This window comes from Hemiscyllium ocellatum, chromosome 6, assembly GCF_020745735.1.
Source record: "Hemiscyllium ocellatum isolate sHemOce1 chromosome 6, sHemOce1.pat.X.cur, whole genome shotgun sequence".
Lineage (NCBI taxonomy): Eukaryota > Metazoa > Chordata > Chondrichthyes > Orectolobiformes > Hemiscylliidae > Hemiscyllium > Hemiscyllium ocellatum.
The window spans coordinates 84883125-84907213 of record NC_083406.1 but is presented as its reverse complement, the minus strand read 5'-3'; the positions used below and the strand labels follow the sequence as shown (position 1 = coordinate 84907213).

The window sequence follows — 24089 nt, the reverse complement described above, 5'->3', positions numbered from 1 at the left end:
TGTTCCAGGATACAAATCCTACAGGAAGGATAAAAAGGGAGGCAAGAGAGGAGGGGGAGTGGCGTTTTTGTTAAGGGATAACATCACAGCTGTACTAAAGGAGGATATTCCCGGAAATACATCCAGGAAAGTTATTTGGGTGGAACTGAGAAATAAGAAAGGGATGATCACCTTATTGGGATTGTATTATAGACCCCCAATAGTCAGAGGAAAATTGAGAAACAAATTTGTTAGGAGATCTCAGCTATCTGAAAGATTAATAGGGTGATTATTGTTGGGGAATTTAACTTTCCAAACATAGACTGGGACTGCCATAGTGTTAAGGATTTAGATGGAAAGGAATTTGTTAAGTGTGTGCAAGAAGATTTCCTGATTCAGTATGTGGATGTACTTGCTAGAGAAGGTGCAAAACTTGACCTACTCTTGGGAAATAAGGCAGGGCGGGTGACTGAGGTGTCAGTGGGGGAGCACTTTGGGGCCAGCAACCATAATTCTATTAGATTTAAAATAGTGATTGAAAAGGCTAGACCAGATCTAAAAGTTGAAGTTCTAAATTGGGGAAAGGCCAAGAACTTTCGAAAGCTGATTGGGGGCAGATGTTCGCAGGTAAAGGGACGACTCGAAAATGGAAAGTCTTCAGAAATGAGATAACAAGAATCGAGAGAAAGTATATTCCTGTCAGGGTGAAAGGAAAGGCTGGTAGGTATAGGGAATGCTGGATGACTAAAGAAATTGAAGGTTTGGTTAAGAAAAAGAAGGAAACATATGTCAGGTATAGACAGGATAGATTGAGTGAATCCTGAGAAGAGTATAAAGGCAGTAGGATTATTTTAAGAGGGAAATCAGGAGGGCAAAAAGGGGACATGAGATAGCTTTATCAAATAGAATTAAGGAGAATCCAAAGGGTTTTTAAAAATACATTAAAGACAAAAGGGTAACTAGGGAGAGAATAGGGCCCTTCAAAGATCAGCAAGGCCACCTTTGTGTGGAGCCGCAGAAAATGGAGGAGATACTAAACAAGTATTTTGCATCAGTATTTACTGTGGAAAAGGACATGGAAGATATAGAATGTAGGGAAATAGATGGTGACATCTTGCAAAATGTCCAGATTACAGTGAATGAAGTGCTGGATGTCTTGAAAAGCATAAAGGTGGATAAATCCCCAGGACCTGATCAGATGTATCATAGAACTCTGTGCGAAGCTAGGGAAGTGATTGCTGGACCTCTTGCTGAGATATTTGTATCACTGATAATCACAGGTGAGGTGCCAGAAGACTGGAGGTTGGCTAACGTGGTGCCACTGTTTAAGAAGGGTGGTAAAGACAAGCCAAGGAACTATAGACCGGTGAGCCTAACCTCGGTAGTGGACAGGTTGTTGGAGGGAATCCTGAGGAACAGGATGTACATGTATTTGGAAAGGCAAGGACTGATTAGGGATAGTCAACATGGCTTTATGCATGGGAAATCATGTCTCACAAACTTGATTGAGTTTTTTGAAGAAGTAACAAAGAAAATTGATGAGGGCAGAGCAGTAGATGTGATCTGTATGGACTATAGTAAGGCATTTGACAAGGTTCCCCATGGGAGACTGCTTAGCAAGATTAGATCTCATGGAATATAGGGAGAACTAGCCAATTGGATACAGAACTGGCTCAAAGGTAGAAGATGGAGGGTGGTGGTGAAGGGTTGTTTTTCAGATTGGAGGCCTGTGACCAGTGAAGTGCCACAAGGATCGGTGCTGGGCCCGCTACTTTTCGTCATTTATATAAATGATTTGGTCGTGTGCATAAGAGGTAGAGTTAGTAAGTTTGTAGATGACACCAAAATTGGAGTGGACAGTGAAGAAGGTTATCTCCGATTACAACAGGATCTTGATCAGATGGGCCAATGGGCTGAGAAGTGGCAGATGGAGTTTAATTCGGATAAATGCGAGATGCTGCATTTTTGGAAAGCAAATCTTAGCAGGACTTATGCACTTAATGGTAAGGTCCCACGGAGTGTTGCTGAATGAGGAGACCTTAGCGTAGAGGTTCATAGCTCTTTGAAAGTGGAGTCGCAGGAAGGTAAGATAGTGAAGAAGACGGTTAGTATGCTTTCCTTTATTGGTCAGAGTATTGAGTACAGGAGTTGGGAGGTCATGTTGCAGCTTAACAGGACATTGGTTAGGCCACTGTTGGAATATTGCATGCAATTCTGGTCTCCTTCCTATCAGAAAGATGTTGTGAAACTTGAAAGGGTTCAGAAAAGATTTACGAGGATGTTGCCAGGGTTGGAGGATTTGAGCTATAGGGAGAGGCTGAACAGGCTGGGGCTGTTTGCCCTGGAGCATTGGAGGCTGAGGGGTGACCTGATAGAGGTTTAAAAAATGATGAGGGGCATGGATAGGATAAATAGACAAAGCCTTTTCCCTGGGTTTGGGAGTTCAGAACTAGAGGGCATAGGTTTAGGGTGAGAGGGGAAAGATATAAAAGGGACCTAAGGGGCAACTTTTTCACGCAGAGAGTAGTACATGTATGGAATGAGCTGCCAGAGGAAGTGGTGGAGGCTGGTACAAGTGCAACATTTACAAGGTATTTGGATGGGTAGATGAATAGGAAGGGTTTGGAGGGATATGGGCTGGGTGCTGGCAGGTGGGACTAGATTGGGTTGGGATAACTGGTTGGCATGGATGGGTTAGACTGAAGGGTCTGTTTCCGTGCTGTACATCTCTTTGCTTCTATGACCTCAGACCATTCTCCATGGAACTAGCCATGTGCACCCACATCAACAGACATTGGAATCCAAATTATAGCAGCCTTGAACAACCCTCATGGCATATCGCGATCCAATTCCAGGATGTCTCTACGCTTCAATGCTGCACCAACACCTCTCGTTGTCATGTTGAAGTAAGGACACTGTGTGTTCAGGGACATGTACCCAGCTCATGGACTGACCAGGCTGCAACTTCAGGTTGTTTGCTTGCTGTCATAATGCTCACTCAGTCTGAGTCTACTTGGATAATTACAGTCTCCCTGCCTTTCCTTGTCTTGTCTTGCTGTTTAGCAGAGATGCAAAGCCTACAAACTTATCATGGCTGTTTGCATGCCTCAGTAAAGGGAGAGGAGCACTCAAAAGGGTCAAGGCATAGTTAACCAAAAGCAGGGTTCAAAACAAGACTAGGACCTTGGACATTGCTCAGGGTGATCAGAGTCAGGGCCCTTTCCTCATAAGGGGTGAGGAGTTGAATGACAAACATGCCACCATCTGATTTGAGTCTTTCGCCCCTCCACTGAGCTGCATTCCTCATAGAATGAGAGTGGTGCATGCATTGACAAAGATGAAAGTTGTTATCTCAGCTATTACTGTTGGTGCAGGTGGGGTCGTGTCCTGAGCAAATGCTTAGGCTTTGCAGAGGGCATGCAGGGTTTGTGATGCTGGGGATGGGGGTGAGTGTGAGCAGGTGAGAGAAGATATTGCTCACAATAGAGAGATGAATAGACCATGAGCCTTGATGGAAGGTGGGTTCATTAGCTTGGACAGTGAATGAGGTGTCAGAGAAAAAGGTGATAGCACCTTACACGGTGGCATCTACATTAGTGAAGTAAAGAAGGTAATTGACTTTCTTCCTAAACTAGTGCACATTCTTACAGTTGGCTGAGACTACACTGACCCAGGTGACAACCTTGGACCAGGCTGGCATTGTGGCCTCCACTGCTGGTCCTGAGACAAGAGGACATTCCACATCTGCATCATCTCCTCTACCAGGAACTCCAGACGCCTGTTCACAAAGTGGGATGCCCAGTTGCCCCAGTCTGTCTTGCCTGCTGTCAGAGACCATAGCAGGCAGCTCCAAACTGACAGTGTTCTCTTAGTGTACAACTGGCTTCTAAATATGGTGCAGGCACAAGGGATGCCTGTCTTCCAGTGGATATCTGCTGAGTGGTGAGTTGCTCCAGAAACAACACATGGTAGAATGTGGACAGAATCAGATTTGAGGGCTGTCTTAGAGCTGAGGTACATAGTGAGGCAAGTTTGGTGAGTCTCTTTGGGCCTTGGGGCAAAAAACCCTCCAAAGCATTTGACACAATTTGTACTTAGCCAATGAAGGTAAAATTCAGTCATAGGGTTTGTTTTTGCTTGTTTTCCTTCATTTGTGAAAAAAAAATATTCAGTTAAAGAATGTCTGGAGCCTTGTATGAATATAACTTAGCGAGCAACCACCTTGTTAAATAACAGAAAGATTAAACTTCTGATTTATGAAGCTAGATTTCATTCTGGGGTCTTGTCCAATATTACCATCCAATGGAATCATAACAAGAGTGATGGTCTAGGTAGCTGGTGATGTTGTAAAATACATCACACAGATTTTCATCAGACAGCTTATCTTCTTTGTTTCTTAACACATCCTTACTCTATTTTCACCCTTTACTCTATGAGACCATACAATGAGATCATGGCTAATCTAACAACTCTCAATTTCACTTTCCTGCCTTTTTCCCTTGATTTCCTTACTGTCAAAATCTACCTACATTGTTTCATTAATTTTGACTTCAAATTCCATCATCTGCCACGGCAGTATTCCAACCTGGGTCTCCCAGTGGGTCTCAGGATATAATCTAATGAGAATACTACTAGACCACTGTCTCTCCTAATTTCGCCTTGGTTAAGGGGCCAAACACCATTTACTGTTTTCCAGGTGTGAGCTCAATTGAGTAACTTCAGCAAGACATCCCTGTTTTTTAAATACTTCATTTCCTTTGACATAGAGATCAATAGTTCATTTACTTTCCCAATTACCTGCTGAACATGTTTTGCTAGGTTTGTTTTGTGATTTACACAAAAGGACACCCAAATCCCTTTGTGCTGTAGCTTTCTGCAGTCTTTGAATTACATTAAATTTGAATAATATTCAGTTCCTCCACACTTTCTGTCAAAATGCAAAACTTCTCATTTTCCAACATTATATTCCATTTGCCAAGTTTTTACCCACTCACATAACCTATCTACATCCCTCTTTGCTTCATCCTCGCCATTTGCCTTCCCATCTATTTTTGTATCATCTACAAATTTGGCAACAATGTATTAATAGACATTGTAAATATTTGTGGCCCCAGTACTGATTCCTGTGGCATTCCACTTGTTTCAGGTTGCTATTCTGAAAATGCTCCACTTACCGTAACTGTTTTCTATGAGGTAGCCAGTCCTCTTTCTATCTAATTTATTACCTCCAAAACCACGTGCTCTTATCTCATTAAGTTATCTAATGTGTGGTACCTTATCAAATGCCTTCTAGAAATCCAAGTAGGTACATTAAATGCTTCCCCTGCATGTTATCTCCTCAAAGAATTCGAATTAATGTGTCAGGAATGAATTCTTTCATGAAGCCATGCGTATTGTGTTTGATCATATTATGCATTTCTAAATGCACTCCTATTATAATTTTTATAATAGATTCGATAATTTCCCAATAACAAATGTTAAGCTAACTGGCCTACATTTATGTTTTACATCTCCTTCCCTTTTTGAATAAAGATGTTGCTTTGGCAGTTTTCCAATCCTCCAGCACTTTTGCACAATTTAAGGATTCTTGCAGGAATTGCTTCCGAAGGTTCCTATCTCTGGAGTTACTTCGTTTAAAATCCTAGGATGCATCCCACCAGGTCCAAGGGACATACCAGTCTTTAGCCCCATTAATTTCATAAGTTACTTTTCTCTAGTGATTCATATTGTATTTATTTCCTCTCTCCTTTTTGCCCCCTGATTTGTTCGTATTTTTGGAATGCTGTAGGGGTAATCTATAGTGAAAGTTCATGCAAAGTATTTAGTCAACTCCTCTGCAGTTACCTTTTTCTCATTATTCTGTTCCCAATCTCATTCTCTAAGGGGCCTACACTCAGTTTGACTTCTCTCTTCCTTTTTATACATTTAAAGAAGACCTTGGCTGTTTGTCTTGATATTAGTTGCAAGTTTACCCTCAAAGCTTATTTTCTCCTTCCTTTTTTTGTTCATCTTTTGTTGTTTATTTTCCTCAAATCTTCATGTTGGCCACAAATTTTTGTTACAATGCAAATTCTCTTTCAACTTGATGCCATCCTCAACTTCCCCGGCTAATTGTGGCTAGTTTATCCCCTTCCTTGAATTTTTCTTTCTTACTGGAATATATTATTGTTATGAACCAAGAACTACTTTCTTGAAAACTATCATTGTTTCTCAACCATCCTTGCTGCTAAATTCCTTTCCCAATCCACTCCAGCCAATTCTGAACTCATTCTCTTGTAAGTAGCTTTAATTAAGCTTGGCGCAGGTTGTTTCTCTGTGAAGTTCCTACTCTCAGACTGAATGCTAAATTCTACCGGGCTACAGTCACTATTTTACTCAGAAATTATTATTAAATCTGCCTTTTTACCCATCACCAGATCCAAAATAGCCTGATTCCTGGTTGGATTCACAACACATGGTAGTAGGGAAGTGTCCCAAATATACACTATGAATTTTTCCTTGTGGCTACTTCTGTTAACCCAACGATTCATGAAAGCTTAAATTGACCCATATTAATATGCTGTTCTCTTTTTTAACAATTCTTTTTCTCTGTTCTGCCATACAGCTATAATGAGGGGGCTTATAGACAAATGTCTTCTTTCCCCTTGTTATTAACTCGTTAGTCTCTTTCAAAGAAGATATGTATATGCCACTGCCATTTCTGATAAAGCAGCATTGATCAATAATATAATCATAAGCAGAAGCTCAGCCACGAGCATCACATACATGTTGGTGTAACTCGATGGTCTTTAGGGGTTTAGCAATAGGATAGGTCTTCTCTTAGTCAGACAGCATGAGCTTAAGATACAAAATAATTTACCATCTATGCTACCTGTGTTTTTAACCATTATTACAAATTGCTGTTAGAAGTTGAGCATGTGAATTACATTACCTGTAATAAAGACCAAATATAAAAACAGCCACACCGATGAGTGCAGGTGTTATTAAGTGTAGTAAAAGATGTTCCATCACAGCAAAATAAAATGCAATTTTTTCCCCAAAGTAGCTTCTAATCTTCCATAATGGCTGCAATCTGTAGGTTCTGGCCCACAGATTAAGAAGGTCATTCCAATTTTTATGTGGATCTGCCGAAAGTTAACAAGACCTATTACACTTAATGCATATTTGCAATGTAAATGTAAATCAGGCATTACAAGCAGTGAAACAAAACCCATTTTGATTCCTTTGCTCCCAATTAAATAAGCCAATGAACATAGATTGCAGAAGGACTTCTGTTAAGGAGGAAAGATACAATTGTATATGATAATTACAACCATTTCTACTTGAAGTTGCACCTTAGGATTAGTTTTGGTTCTAGATTTGGTTTTTGATAAAAATGCTGATTCCTGGGGTTTTGTTCAATAAAGGCATTGCCCCAACTAATTTGTTATTTAAATATAGAGACTATCAGAGCTGTCCTGGCCGTATCATCACAAGATTTCTAATGTGTTCTCTTCTAACAAGAGTTATGGGTTAGCAATCACAAAGTTTCTCAGAGCAACTCTGAAGAGGTAGGAAATGAAATATGTTCAAAACAGGAAAAGGGCAGAAGTGAGAGTAAACTAGCTGTCGGGGATAAAACTCAGAATAGTGGGAAAAATTGCAAGATGGACATAGTATTCAAGCATAGGGATAAGTAGGCAGATTGCAAGCACTTCAACGGTAAAGATTACACGGCGAAGATAAAGCACTTCTCTAGCTGACTCAAACAATGCCATAAATGAATATACTTTGCAAGACAGATACACTTTTGTGGACACTTTTCACACTATATTCATCAGGACAGTTAATAAGAATACAAAGATGTACGACATCTTTATAATGTATGAGAAGAGACTGCTAATTATTGGCAAGTGGATTCTGATTTGTAAAGACCATGCAGCATGTATCAGTTAAACGATGTCTGACAGTTAACTGCCAAGCTTTGTTTAAATTTAAACCAACTACTTTGACTGACCGATTAAGGCACAGCTCTGAGAAATGAACCAGAAATGCATATTTTGTTCAGTTGCAACAAGCATGGAATGTGCATTTTTCTTTTGCATGCAAAGAAGAGAGCTTTGTATTTTAATGTATGCAGCACAAGTGTGCCATATTATGAACCAGACTGACAATTGTAATTCGATTACAGAGAACCGGGTCTCTGGCACTGTGAGGCAGCAGTGCAAACCACTATGCCACCATGCCACCCACAAAATCATTATGTCTCCTCTAAGACTGGACATTGTTTAGAGCTTTGCGAGCAGTCTCACAGTTGGTTTCAACTCAGCTTCAATGTAGTTTATCTTTTCTTTCCACAATACTCAAGGTTTGCAGTACCAAAGGACTAAATGCATTAACATTAATGATCCAGTCCTTTTTGCATCCTTTTGCATGGTGGATTTTCTGAGGTGAGGGAGCCCTGGGCATCAAGATTTTTTAAAAATTAGACCACTGTTAAGATGAAGGCATATAACCTCCTTAAAAGGTTCCAACAACTGACCATTGAACATTGGTGGGCCTCTTGCTCCTCATTCCATGTCCACTCAAACTGGAAAGGGATGTGTTCGAGGTGAGTTGGAATTCTGCTTCAGACATTAAATGTTTTTAGCCTCTTACCTAATGAAAACCCTCACATTTGGGATTTGAAATGACCACCTAGGGGGTCTGTGTTACAAACTGAGGCAAAAACTGATGTCTGTTTTTTTCAGACAGAAAATAGCATGTGATTCTATGGTTGCATCATATTCTGTAACCAGTCATAACATTAGAAACAGAAAGATTAGTATATTCCAGTAAGTTGGGAGCAGTTTAAACTTAAACTTAAAACAAGCTTCCTGTATTTGAACTGAAGAGATGTTCAACTTCAAGACATCCAAAAAAATTCATGTGAGGTTCTGCAGAAATGCATCACTTATATGTTTACTGTCACTGATGTGCAAAATATAAGCTAAGCCAGAGACTAAACTCTAAAAAATAACAAAAACTGCTGCAGAAACTCAGCAGGTCTGGCAGCATCTGAAGAGAGAAAAACAGAGTTAACGTTTCCAATTCAGTTATCGTTGTTTAAAAGTTTGTGATGCTGAGCAAAAATTAATGTTGCCAATATGGAGTCTTGCACCTATTATTAAATGATAACTTGTATTTATATCGTACCTTTAACATAATAAACTTTGGAACTAAAGTGGTTCACAAAAATGTAAATAGGTAAAATTTGCCACTAAGCCAAATAAACAGACTGCTAGACAGCTGATGAAATTTACAATCAATGAAGTAGATTTTAAAGATTGCTTTAAAAAAATGAGAGAGAGAGAGAGAGAGACAGACAGACAGACAGAGATGGAAAATACTAGATAAGGCATAAACCACAATCTTGTGTCAACTAGTTACTTGAATATCTGATATAATATCCGGTCTCACCAATATTCATCTGTGGCTCGTCACATTGGTCATGAGGCTTGCACCACTTACCACCATTTATTGTTTTCTGTGTTTTTAGTGTTTTCTCTTCACATATGATTTTGGGCCCTTCATGTAGTGTGAAGGCTGATGTAAATGCTTTCTTCATTAACAAGTATTGTAAAGTGGAAATACTGTCTTTCTCTCCTCTTACTTTCTCAGTATCTGTTTGTCAGAAATAACAAATTGTTTTATTAATAATAATAATGAAAAACTTTGCCCAAATATAAATCTCTACATAATCAATACAGAGTTCAATGTTATTCGAAAAGTATGTGAGCTGTGAGGCACAGTGGGTAGCTAGCCTGTCTTTGAGCCAGAGGCTCTGGGTTCAAGCCTCATTCAAGGACTTTGGCTGTGGAAGACAGGTTCACATATAACATGGTTGAGCATAAATGGTAAATTCTTCCAGTGTACACCACTGGCAGGTGATAAGTGGGGAGGGTTTCTGGTCATCCCAGATAATAGTATGCTCCTTCTTAGGCTCCCTCTTAATTACTACCTTATCCTCTTTCTACTGTATTGGATGTGCAAGCTGCTAATGGTGTGACCCTTCCTATCCTGCCCCTTCTCTGATCCAGGCCTTTCCCTTCTGAATTTCTGTTTTCAGCCACCCAAGAACTATCAGTTTCATAGCAACAGTGATATCGAAAAGAAGGGAAAGAAAACTATACCTCTGATGATGAAGCATTGTCACTTGCTCTGACACTCACAGCCACAAGCTCCAACACTAACATTATATGCTCATTAGATAATATCGAAGAATTGGCATCTGCATGTGCATGCTGTCTGTACCAGGACCTGGATGGACATCAGTAACATGGGGGAGAAAGGGCAATTTTTGGGTCATATCACTGGAGGATGAGGTCAAAGACAAGTTCTTCTGCAGAAGATTCCGATAAGAACTTAAATGATCTAGCATATAGCAGAATGTTGATGAACAGGAGGAAAACGAATCTTTAATTAAGTACAGCTACTGAATAGGTGTGAAAGGAACTATTCCAAAATGATGGAGAGTCGATGTTTCAGGCCTGATGAAGGCCTTATACCCGAAACAATGATTCTCCTGCTTCTGTTCCTTCGATGCTGCCTGACCGGCTGTGCTTTCCCAGTACCACTCTCTTCGACTCTGATCTCCAGCATCTGCAGTCCTCACTTTCTCCCTATTCCAAAATGATGTCAGATCAAGTGGAACTCGAGCTTGGGTCTGCAGGGCTCCTGATAAAATGTTCTGTCTTACTATCCTCTATATCTAGTTATGTTTAATAAAGCCCCTGTTGCTGTTCACTCACAAGAGTGTAGATTTTACATTATTACATGGTGGCAAGTGAGGCCAAACCCTCTGACCTAGAGGGAGACAGGAAGAGCCGAAAATGAATACGAGTGATGGCAAAGCTCAAGACCACTCAGAGGATGGGGAAAAGTCCAAAGTGAAGGAAAGCAGTAGTATAAGTTGGCAAACGATGGATTTAGAGGTTCATCTAGACATTGACCTGCAGAATTGAAAGTCCACTCAAAGTAGAAAAGCACAAGAGAAGAACCACAGTTAGTTAAAAGGGGAAATTAATCAGCAACAGTGATTAAGTCCTGATGAGTGCAAGGCAAATAGCTTCAACATAACATATCTATTTTTTCAGCAGTACTCAAGTACTGCAGTACCAAAGGATGATTAATATTATTAATTACTTTAAATTCCTCACTTTTATGAGACTTGTTGACCCTGTAATTTCTCGCACATTCTTTCATATTCTACAGTGAAGTCGTAGAGTCACAGAGATGTACAGCACGGAAACAGACCCTTCAGTCCAATCTGTCCATGCCAACCAGATAACCTAACCCAATCTAGTCCCACCTGCCAGCACCCGGCCCATATCCCCCCAAACCCTTCCTATTTATATACCCATCCAAATGCCTCTTAAATGTTGCAGTTGTACCAGCCTCCACCACATCCTCTGGCAACTCATTCCATACCCGTACCACTCTCTGTGTGACAAAGTTGTCCCTTAGGTCTCTAGTCAAAAACAAAATAATTTATTAACACCTTTGCCTTTGTTATTTCCCATTTAAAATCATCCCTTTCCCATCACTAAGGGATCCATTTTTATGAACCACTAATAAAAATAAAATATTGTGGGTGCTGGAAATTTGAAATAAGAAAGACATTGCTAGAGAAACTCAGCAGGTCTGCAGAAGTAGAATTAATGTTTCCACTTCCGAAGAAGAGCAACAGGACTTTAAATATCAACATTGTTTTCTCTCCACAGATGCTAGGAGAAAGTAAGGACTGCAGATGCTGGAGATCAGAGTTGAAAAGTGTGGTGCTAGAAAAGCACAGCTGGTCAGGCAGCATCAGAGGAGCAGGAGAGTCATCATTCCTGATGAAGAGCTCATGCTCGAAACATCGACTCTCCTGCTCCTCAGGTGCTGCCTGACCGGCTGTGCTTTCCCAGCTCCACATTTTTCAACTTTCCACCGATGCTGTGCTTCTCCAGCAATCTCTGTTTTGTTTTTATTTTACTAACTTCTGCCTTTTTTATTTTTCTGTGAATGGCATTTAAATCTGTTTTTATATTTCTTGATCTTTGTTACTTCTTAGTTCTTCCTCTGCTCATTTGACATCGTGATGTTCTGTGCTAAGGTGCTTTATCCCTGTTGCCTTCACCTTGTCATTTATCATCAGGGCCACACCACTTTCTTTTTAATGTGTCTAACTCTTCTATAAGCTATACCCTGGAATATTTAGTTCACAACTATTTCTCATTTATAGCTACAATGTCAAACACATCGATATCTATTTCAGGCATTAACTCAACTATCTTGTAATATTTTGTGCATTCAGGAACAGCCCCTTTAATTTTAATGCTTTACTTCACAAAGGTAGTTAAAAGTCACACAACACTAGGTTATAGTCCAACAGGTTTATTTGGAAGCACTAGTTTTCGCAACACTACGCATTCATCTGGTAGCTTCTAAAGCTAGTGCTTTCAAATAAACCTGTTGGACTATAACCTTGTGCAGTGTGATTTTTAATTTTGTCCAACCCAGTCCAACACCAACACCTCCACATCATGGCTTCACAGATGTGACCTTAGCTGATGTTAGTATATTATCTTTGCTAAATTTCCTGTCCCTTCATGTCAAAATTTCCTTGATTTTATTCAAATCACTACTTTGATTTTTCTTCTCATATTCATATATTCACATATCCTTGTGTGAACATTCTTACTTATTATTTTAACGATCCATCTATCACTCAAGATATTAAATTCATTAGCACACTGGTCCTCATCCTGTTTAAGTACAGACCATCTGAAGTGAACAGTTCCCTGTTTCCCCACTAATGGTGCCAGATGCCCATGAATTGAAACCTCTGCCAGCCACACCCTCTTTAAGCCATTTATAGACTAAGATTGATGAATGACAATATTTTTGTACCAGACTTGTATGTGATACCATCCATTACTTTGCTGACACTTGACAGGAGATTGATGAAGTGGTAATTGGTCAAGTTAGGCTTCCTGCATTTTATAGAAAGAACATGTCTGGGGAACTTGTAATTTTGGGGTAGATGTCAATGTGGTAGCTGCACTGGAACAGGTTGACTAGGGCTACAGCTAGTTCTGGGTCACAAATCTTCAATATTACAACTGGGAGTTTGTCAGAGCCAGGACATCCAGTGTGCTCAGCCATTTCTAGAAACCATAAGGAGTGAATTGAACTGGCTGATCACTGATGTTTAGAATGATGGCCACCACAGGAAGAGATTGAGATGGTTCATCTACTTGGCTGAAAATGGGTGTAAGTGCTTCAGCATTGTGTTTTGTACTGATGTGATAACCACTCTCATGCTTTGCGGTTGAAATGTCTGTTGAGCCCCCGCACCCCCGCCCCCCCTTCTCCTGTTGGTTGCTTAATTTTTCACCACCATTTACAACTGGATGCAGCAGGGTTACAAAGCATAGATCTGATCCATTGCATTGGCTCCATTAGTTCAATCTATAACATTCTGTCTCTGCTGCTTGCACACATGTAATTCTGTATTTTAGCTTCACAAGGTTGGCACCACATGAGGGCTATGCCACATGCTGCTCCTGCCATATTCTCCTATACCCTTTATTGAGCCAGAGTTGCTATCCTGCTTGGTTGAGAGGGATGTGCACGCCATTACATACAGATTGTGGTGGTTTGCACAAGTGCTGTAGTTGCTGGCATACTGTAACTCGTGAGTGTCCAGTTTTGAGCTGCCAAATCAGTCTGAACCTGATCATTTAGCATGGTAGTAATGTTACCCAAGTCAATACAAGGTCCCCTCAGTATGAAATTACGATTTCATCTCCATGAGAACTGTGCAATTGTCACTATTATAAATACTCTCATGGACAGATGCATCTACAGCAGACAGGTTAGTGAGAATGAAGGGTTCTTCCCTTGTAATGGTACTCTCACCACCTGCTGTATCAGACTACTTCAAACAAAACAAAGAAAGTTAGTTTAATGAATTGGGATAGTATGTCCCTCACTTGTCAGAATGACATACCTTTATCTTCGGAACTTTGCCAAAGTAAACATATTTCTGTTCCTTCATTAGGTTCTCCAACTATAAGGACATGATAACAGGTACAGCAAACAGGATATGATAAGTTTATTAAATATAAAATATTAAAACACCATTTAAGTATTGCAAAGCATCAAAACACTGGTAAGCTCTTTGATGGAGCACAAATTGTAATAATACAGAGAGAGCAAAAAATACTTCCAGAACAGAAAAACTGAAGCTGTAAATTGATGATTCCCTAAATTTACCTTTCTCCTTTTGTTTATCATTGAGTGTTTGGATTCCATTCAGAATGTGATGAACCTAAAACAAACAGAATTTGATGTATTTACTTTTTATAAAGAATGTTTTTGTCAGTGTATAATCATTTCAGTATTTTTTTTATACCTGTCTCTTATGCAGATATGGAACTATTAGATTGGAGGACTCACTACATTGATATATTACTACTGCATACTTTCCTTCATGCTTCAATTAAAGTGTAGTAATGAGTAAAAGATTCAAATTAAGTCTATTATTGAAATTCTATGAAGTAATGCAGCTATTCCCTTATCTAAACAGAATAATTAAGTAATTCACACAATCTCTCCTAAGACACAACACCTAAGTACTTGGCGAAAATAAACTAAATCTGATTTCAGATTATGTGGACATACCCAGGAAAGGTTTTGACAATTTATTTATTTCAATCAGCACAACTTCATGACAAACCCAGGGATGGTGATGATTCCAATCGAATGACTATGTAAGGGTATTGATTGACTAGTCCTTGGGAGAACTTTCTTAGTTGTGGTACAAGCCACCACATATTAATGAGGAAGACCCTACATCATCAACAGAGTACTCTTCTAAAGCCATAGAGCTCTAAACACAGCAAAAGGTCATTAAGGTCATTGTGACCCCACCAGTCTAACCTAACTATACTAAGGGCAGTGGCTCAGTAGTCAGCACTGCTGTCTCACTGTGCTAGGGTCCTGAGTTCAATTCCAACATTGGGCAGCTGTCTATGTGGAGTTTGCGCACTCTCCTTGTGTCTGTGCGGGTTTCCTCCCACAATCTGAGGATGTGCAGGTTAGGCGAATTGGCCATGCTAAATTGCTCATAGTTGCATATTCCCAACACTGTCTAGGTAAAAATGTTTTCCTCAGATCTTCTCTAAACATTCTGCCCGTTACATTAAATCTATGCCTCCTGGTCATTGATCAAGGGAAAAAATTCTTTTTGTCTATCCTATATGTGCCCCATCAATTTTATTTAACTCAGTTACGTCCTCTCTCAAACTCCTCTGCTGTAAGGAAAATAGCCCAAGTGTGTCCAATCTCTTTGTGACTAAAACGCTCCAGCACGGGCAACATCTTGGTAAATCTGTTTGCACTCTCTCCAGTGACTATCACAGCCCTCCTATAATGAAGATGCCACACTACACAATTCTCTAGCTGTGGTCTAACCAACATCTTACACAGTTCTAGCATAAAGCCCCTGTTCTTAAACTCTATGCCTTGACTGATAAAGGCCAGTATACCATAGTCTTCTTAGCCATTTTATCCACCTGTCCTATTACATAAAGGTGGATATGCACACTAAAATCTCCGATCCTCAGGACTTCCCAGGGTCCTACCATTTACCATGGATTCTCTTACTTGCCTGTCCTACCCTCATTCATTTATCTAGATTGAATTTTTTTGCCACTGATCAGCCCACCTGACCAGCCCACCCTGTATCCTCTTGAAGTCTAAAGTTATCCTCCTCACTTTTTATCACCCCATCAATTCTTGTATTGTCTGTGCACTTACTAATCAACGATTCTACATTCAAATGTAAATTATTTATATAAACCACAAACAACAAAGGGTCCAAGATTAATCTCTGTGGGACACCACTGGCTACAGACTTCCATTCGGAAAATGCCCCTCAACCACCATTCTTTGCTTCCTGTCACTTAGCCAACTGTGGATCCAATTTGTCAAATTACCATGAATTTCATAGGTTCTTGTCTTTGCTATCAGTCTGCCATGTGGGACCTTACCAAAAGCCTTGCTAAAGTCCAAGGAGACCACGTCAAAGGCATTGCCCTCATCTCTACACCTGGTCACAACTTTGAAAAATTCAATCAAGCTGGTCAGACCTGACTTCCCCTTAACAAATCCATACTGACTGTTCTTGATTAATCCTTATCTCTCCAAATGCAAATTAATTCTGTCCCTCAGAGTTGCTTCCAATATTTATTCCTTTCAGTGTCTTGGTCTATGCTATGTGATCTGTCTGGTTTTGTTCCTTTTTTCAGACCAGATAATTCTGGGTGGCTTGCTAGGTCATTTCGGAGGGATTTAAGAGTCAATCACATTGCTGTGGATCTGGAATCATGTAGGCCAAATTGGCAGATGTTCCCTTCATAAAGGGTATTAGTAAACCAGGTAGGTTTCTACAACAATCAGCAATAATTTCATGGTGATCATTAAACTATTTCTAAACTAATCTAGATTTATTAATTAAATTCAAATTTCACTATTTTCTATGATGGGATTTGAGCCCATGTCCCCATATTGATGGATTACTAGTCGAGTGAGAATTTCACTCTACCCCTTAAATAATCTGATTCCATGTTCATGTTTCTCTCCCACTTTTAATTTATCTCCTTCTATCCACTGCTTAAAGGAATCAAAGATTTCCCAATGTATTGAATGTGAGCAGATCATTATTATGAATGTTAGGTTTTATAAGATGATTATACTTTGGACTGTCATGTTATTTGAGGACAAAATGGAATAATGAAAAAGGTTACATGACCTACAGTAAGCTCTGTTTGACAAAAAAGTCAACAGCATGCAGAAACAAAAGGCAAAAGTATACATTCTTGTTATTGCAGACTGTCTCATAAATTTTGAACAGCAACAGAAAGAGAAATAAAGCAAGAAAAGTGAAACTTGGAACAATCTGCAGAGGGAAAAGAATATATTATGTTAGCTACTTGGCAGAAAGCTGGGGGAAACTAAGGGGCTAGCAGAAGAGAAGGAACCCACAGCAATTTAAGAACAGTGGAAGATTCACTCTTTCGTGGCCAGGAGAAGTAATCACCATAGTGGTCTTCACTACTAAAAGAAATTCTCAGAATGTTGAGGGAGAGGAACATTGATTATCATAGGACATTAATACTCAGTGAAATGTGGAGGAGTGAATCCACTAGAAGTTAGGATGACTATGTACTATTTCCTGTAAGGACCATGATCATGGATAAAGCATGTGGTAGTGTAGTTGTATGTTGCATTAAGACAATACTAGTAGTTATATTTTCCTTATCCAGGACATCAGTTATCTATTAAGGAACATTTAATCAATGCCCTCAGTTCTAAATTCTCCCACAAGAGAAAACATTCTTTCCACATCTACCCTGTCAGGCTCTCTCTTGATTTTATATGTTTCAATCAAAGCACCTCATATTTTTCAAATGTCCAGGAGATGTGACTGAACAGGCTGAATCATAACCAGCCTACCTTTGGGTGCATGGGGCAGGTTGTTCCCAAAGCTAGAACCACCCAGATTTCAGAATTTGATTCCCTTATATTTCTTCTCTACTGCCACTCTGTCATCATTATGATATTGGAACCTAAAGCATTATTCAACATAATGGATTAGGTTATTATCTTCTGAGTGAGTGATAGCAAGCTTCTACCAGTATATAGTTTTAATGTTTCATGCTGCAAGGAGAGCTTTAGATTTTCTTAGATGTATTTTCTCTGCCCTACTCTGTAATACTGGCCACTTAAGAGTTGAGGAAAAATGGCCTGATTGGAGAGATAATTATTAACCACCCTGGCAGTGTCCATTTGTCATAATTGATTTTGCAGAAGTTTTGTCGGAATGCTTATGGAGCTGGACACGAAGTGACACTGGGTTCCCATTGAACCTGGAAGAGTCAGCAAAGGCAATGCAGACGGAGTTTATCTAGTGCTGTATGTATCACAGAGACACAGTTCACGTCTATCTGAAATGCAGAAACATGGTGACAACAACTGCTTTGTACACTAAAAATTTCATTTCAATTCAACATTTTCTTCCCAATGTATTCCCTTACCACCTTTATCCATCTTTTCATCCAAGCTACTGAATCCATATTCATGCCTCTTCTTAACCTTGCTATCTCACTAGCATTGCTCCCACCATCATGCCAATCACGTAAGGCTAATTTTCATCACTCTCTTATGTCATGCTCCTCCATAGTCCCCTCCCATACTGAGTTCTTTCTTTTGCATTTGTCCCTGGAAATATCATTCTCCCAAAATAGTTGCACTTCCAAAATTCCAATTTTGTAGCTGATGGCACTTCATTCACAATAAAAGCGCTATCAGTTCCCAATCACCTCAACCACACCCTCACCTCAGCTGTTGATATCATAGTTCCCATTAAAAATAAACATTCACCCCTAGCACTCTAACTGTTTGCCCAATATAACCCCCATACCTGCCATCTAAGGTATGCAGATTTGGCCAGATATGACAAGCAACAGAGTTAACCATTTAGTGCCCAATCTGTTTGGATCACACACACCATTAGCACTATTCCTGTCTGACCACAATTAGTCACTATTCCAGAATCATCCCAGAATGTGAAGATAATCCCATCTTCTCACTCGTCTCCTCTAGTTTCCAAGTACAAGTAAGATGATTTCATTGACTTCATTGTCAATATGTGAGAATATTTAATCAGTTGGCTCTGCTGCATTTCACCTTCCCTGACATCCCCCATTCCTCTACTCTTCCAGCAGGAAAAATGAAGGTTTGTGCTTTATTGGAGAAAAGGAATGATCTGGTGGGAATTGCTAGAAACTGTATCAAGAAATTCACATTATCCAGTGTCCCATGAACCAAAATGTCCAATATCCCAATGTGATAAGCTTCAACTAACTACTATGAGGTTTGTTAACATGCACATATATGGTAACTAGGAGAAAGTGAGGACATTAGGTGCATTAGATGCATTACTCAGAGGAAAATGGGTCTGGGTGGGTTACTCTTTGGAGGGTCGATGTGGATTTGTTGGACCAAAGGGCCTGCTTCCACACTGTAGGGAATCTAATCTAAATCTAATCATGACTGCAGTTGCTGGAGATCAGAGTGGAAATGTATGGTGCTGAAAAGGCACAGCCGGTCAGGCAGTATCTGAGGAGCAGGAGAGTTAATGTTTTGAGCATGAGTAATGTCCTTGGTTACATGTGAACTTGTATTAGATGTTTCTTCCTGATAAAGAGCTCATGCTCAAAACGTCGACTCTCCTGCTCCTTGGATGTTGCCTGGCCAGCTGTGCCTTTTCAGCACCACACCATTTGATGTACATGACAAATATTTATAATCACATTTTTAGATTTCTGAGAGCTATATGCTAACAGGCAAGTAATAGAAGGTAAAACAAAGAATCATGTTGGCACTGTTTGTTTGGTTTAGCTAAAACAACCAATTAGTGCTTTCCTAAAACTACAATTGTACATGTTTGTGGTTTTGCACTGTAATTGTAGCAGTATTATAAGGAGTTAACTCCCTCAAGATGCTATAAAGCTCTCTCTTCTTCGTCTTTAAAAAGCATTAACTGGTTTGCCCTCTACTAACCAGCATTTTTGATTTTGTGTCACCACCAGTAGTATTACTCCAGAATGATTTTGGAGCGAGGAGGGCAGAGTTATTATTGTATAAACAAATGAGTTCAAATTAGGACAATGCTTATCACACCAAAGAATGCAATTTACAATTATTGATCTCACGGCAGGACGAAAAAATGTGGCCTCTTGGTCAATTCCTTTGAACAGGTGTCGTTTCTCATGTCTGTAAGGTGCACTGTAATAATCTTCTTCCTTATCTGTCTCAAGGTAGTTTTGCATTTTTGACATATACGTTCTGCGAAAGTCATCAATCTGAAATGGCAAACATGAAGCAACGTTTCAAATTACAACAATGAATTTGCCTTTTGAATATCTAGGACTTGCCTGAAAGTAGGAGAAAGTGAGGACTGCAGATGCTGGAGATCAGAGTCAAAAAGTGTGGCACTGGGAAAGCACAGCCAGTCGGGCAGCATCAGAGGAGCAGGATGGATGATGCCTGACCTGCTGTGCTTTCTCAGCGCCACAGGTTTTAACTCTTGCCTGAAAGTAGTTCATTTTGTAATGGGTACATGTGTAACTGCTGAAAGGAACCTGGTAAAATCTCAGATATGTGGGTAGGTGTGGGCAGAGCCAGTGGAGAGTCCACAAGCTTTTGAGTTCCAGCGTTGCATGGTTACCTTAACCTTAACCAACTCTCAGACTCAACATTGTTGACATTCTAAACTCAGGCTTTGACTAACAGGTAGTTGTTGTTTACAAATTGTAATTGATACCGGAAAGAGTGCAAAGGAGAGTTACCAGGCTGCTGCCTGGGTTTCAGCACGTTAGTTAAAAAGAGAGGCTGAACTTGCATGTTCTTTTCTTCGGAGCAGAACAGGCTGGGGTGGGGGGGGGGGGGGGACGCTGACTGAGGTGTACAAGATTATAAAGGACATGGATTAGATCGGTAGGAAACAGCTGTCCCCCTTAATTGAAGGGTCAATAGCAAGGGAGCACAATATTAAAGGTGAAAGGCAGGAGATTTAGAGCGAATGTGAGGAAACATTATTTTCGACTCAGAGAGTGGTTGGAATCTGGAATGCGCTGATTGGGAGGGGAGTTGTGCCGGGACATCTCACAAACTTTAAAAAGGACGTGGATGAGCACTTCAAATATCATAACATTCAAGGCTCTGCTCCAAATGCTGGAAAGTGGGATTTTACAGCCCAGACTGGATGGGTGGAACGGCCTCTTTTGTGCTCATTGATCTTATGACACTGTGAAATATGCAAAAGGCACCTTATAGCAATAAGGCACAACCTTCCGCCTTGAATGTGCCACCTGCTACCTTGCCTGAAACTACTGGTCCCACCATGATCAAAAGAAAACTTGACATTTCCTACGGACAGTATTTTTAGGTGTCCAGGCCATGCATTTTGGTACAGGTGGTTCTGCAATAACGCGCATTTGGCTCAGGCGAATTCGCTGGAACGCGATTGAGGAATTGGGGACGCTGTTTCTGAAGAGCGGATTTTTAAAACGTGTGTTGGCTGTAACGTAATGACATGGCCAACACTTTCAGCACTGATTCTAAAGCGGGATTTTCCCTTAACGCCGGGAACTCGCCGGAATGCAACCATCGAGTTATATAAGAACTGACTTGATTGGATGAACCATGAATGGAAATGTTTAAGAACATTAAAAATTGCATTGGTTTTGCTGAGTATAAAAGTTTTAACGCTCATCTGTGAAATAAACAAAATAATAATGATTTAGTCATTAGTGAGAACGCCATATCAAATGTAGGGGTAATGCTTTAAAAAGCGACTCGAAAAGCTGCTTCAAGTTGGACTTGACAAAGGTGAGGACTGCAGATGCTGGAAATCAGAGTCTAGGTTAGAGTGGTGCTGGAAAAGCACATCAGCATCATGGAACATAAACCAATACAGCGCAGAACAGGCCCTGCGGCAGCATCCTTCGGGGCTTTTGCCCGAAACGTCGACTCTCCTGCTCCTCGGATGCTGCCTGACCTGCTGTGTTTTTCCAGCACCACTCTAATCTAGACTCTGCTTCAAGTTGGAGACAGTTATTTACTCTTACAGTTGTCGTGTAGACACAGCAAGTACGTGAGATGAATGATGGTGTGGTGGGTGAAGCAGTAGTGCGGACAACATAAGTATGACAAAGATCAGAGGAAGGATTTGAAAAGCTATTGGAGAAACTCAGCAGATATGGCACCATAATGATGCCTAAGGCATATTCAAAACATATTCTCTCTCTCTCTCGGAATCCTGGGGATGAAAGGCACCTACCGTTCTCAGTACTTTTACTCTCCGGATTAATCCACGGTCCAAGTTATCCCCACTGTCCCTTCTCGATACCTAGGTCACATATGTACAAACAGTTACAAGTTTAACTACTCTCTAAGTATTTTCTGTTTCTGAATTTTTCACAATTAGTTTTGAAACAGTGCAACCCACCTGGCAACAATCTTAGCGCCTCCCAACACTGTATTCGAGGACACCTTGTCCCCTTTTATTTTTCTGCCCAGAAGACTGAGATATACCCCATGTCATCACATTCGGGACCCGTGGGTGGGGAATGGGGCCATGTGCATTGTCCAGCACATCTGTGCGCCATTCCCTGAAAGATGGTATTCCCTGATTCAGGAAGAGGAAACAGTTGCTGATTGGAGGTCTCCAGTGAGCTCTCATGGAAGCGATTGTCAGGTGGAGACATTGACTCAGTGATGCCTTCCACTGTCAAATAGCTTGCCTATAACACTCATACTTGTTTGCGAAACTTCATCATATACAAAGAAATCAGCTTCCTATTTACTGTTCAATAATTGAATTGATTTGTTAAATTCTATTAATAGCAAAATTGTAAACTTTAGAACTTTATAAAAACATTTTTGCTTAATTTCTTTTTTCACTTATGACGCGTTCTTTTTCCCAGAGGTTAGGGTTTGTAGACTTTATGGTCTGCCAATTGGATTAGGGTAACTACTAAGCAATCTCTGATCAATAAATCAGGTTTAGGAAGATCTTATAGACTGTGCTTATGCTTTCTAAGTGCTTCGTCTGGAAGGAGATGGGTTTGATAACATGGACCATATGACAATGCCCTTTAGAAAAAGAAAGCCTTTTCCCACAATATTCCTCGGAAAGATCTTTCGCAACGACTAAATGTCACTACAAATAAAATCATACACATCATTGCAAGAAATAAAGTTCCGTGTGGCAAGAGTTTAAAGTCCAGTGATGCGCGCTATGAATATCGCTGTCCGTGTAGACAACACACCTTTTATTTACAATAAGTAAATAAATTATAAATTCTAATCAGATAATGTGTTTCCTTCTGAGAGTGCCTGTGCTGTTTTCAATGTGAAAGCAACAGAATCTTTTGGGGACTGGATCACCCAGAAGGTGAATCGGTTTATAACAAAAAAAACTTTTTGATGTTCTTACCGCCAACGGCATCTTCAATTTCATTTCCTCCGCTGCATGGCTAAGGATCTCAAACGGGGCATTGATTTTAATGATCTGAGTTTGGGCGCTCTGCCCTTTCTGTCCCTCACTGTCTTGTGTGCAGGTCCCAGGAGGATCCAGGACAAGTCCAGTCTGTTCCACCTTATTCAGGAAGTCCAATCTCTGCTCAGTGTAAAGCTGGGCATTCTCATCCTCTGCGTACACCAGCACATAGTCAGGCACCTGCAGCTCCTCTGCCCTTCCCATTCTCCACAACTATATCGTGGGTGACCTTCCGGATACAACACTTTGCATAAACGTCAACAGGTAGCCGAGGAGAGAGGACGGCGTTCTTCGCGGCCGCACATGCGCAGGACTATTATCTTGCCAAACATGAACTACTGCGAGGATTCGGGCAAACGGGGAAGGGTAATCTATATTTGCAAAGGTTTCTGATAACAACTATCGTTCAGCACTATGTCACAAATATCCATTGCCTCGAGCTCAAGTCTTCAAACCCCAGGGCTCCTAAATCCCAGGATTTAGTGTCCTACTGCTGCTGAACTTTAAAGCTCTTCTCTCAGTCACTTTTCTTTCCAATTCTGTTCACTCAACTACCTACCTCCACCTTGGCAATGATGTGTGTTATTCTGCTGTGTATAGTGGGCTCTAAGGCACCAGTCAGACCACACTTACAACCTGTTCTCAGTTCTGCTCCCCTGTCCAAGTACTCATACTGGAGACAGTCCAGAGAAGATTGACTCCATTAATTCTAGTCATGGAGAAAGTGAGGACTGCAGATGCTGGAGATCAGAGCTGAAAATGTGTTGCTGGAAAAGCACAGCAGGTCAGGCAGCATCCAAGGAGCAGGAGAATCGACGTTTCGGGCATGAGCCCTTCTTCAGGAATGAGGAGGGTGTGTCCAGCAGGCTAAGATAAAAGGTAGGGAGGAGGGACTTGGGGGAGGGGAGTTGGAAATGCGATAGTGGAAGGAGGTCAAGGTGGGGGTGATAGGCCGGAGTGGGGGTGGGGGCGGAGA

At 40.6% G+C, this 24089-nt stretch overlaps 1 protein-coding gene across 3 annotated transcripts in view; it reads right to left on the bottom strand.

Annotated features, from left to right (window-relative positions):
- The window catches only part of LOC132816470 (anoctamin-7-like), a 72893-nt gene extending 49522 nt beyond the window's left edge, over positions 1 to 23371 (bottom strand). For 2 of the 3 annotated variants that reach the window (XM_060826091.1, XM_060826092.1), the window contains exons 1-7: positions 23051 to 23371; positions 21893 to 21961; positions 19749 to 19913; positions 14260 to 14314; positions 13994 to 14053; positions 9469 to 9621; positions 6911 to 7103 (exon numbers count right to left, since the gene is read on the bottom strand). In XM_060826091.1, coding sequence (XP_060682074.1) covers positions 6911 to 7103; positions 9469 to 9621; positions 13994 to 14053; positions 14260 to 14314; positions 19749 to 19913; positions 21893 to 21961; positions 23051 to 23317 — 962 coding nt within the window. In that variant the 5' untranslated portion in view covers positions 23318 to 23371. The remainder of the gene's footprint in view (positions 1 to 6910; positions 7104 to 9468; positions 9622 to 13993; positions 14054 to 14259; positions 14315 to 19748; positions 19914 to 21892; positions 21962 to 23050) is intronic. The other variant, XM_060826093.1, reaches the window with a different exon arrangement.
- Between the last annotated feature and the right edge of the window lie 718 nt (positions 23372 to 24089).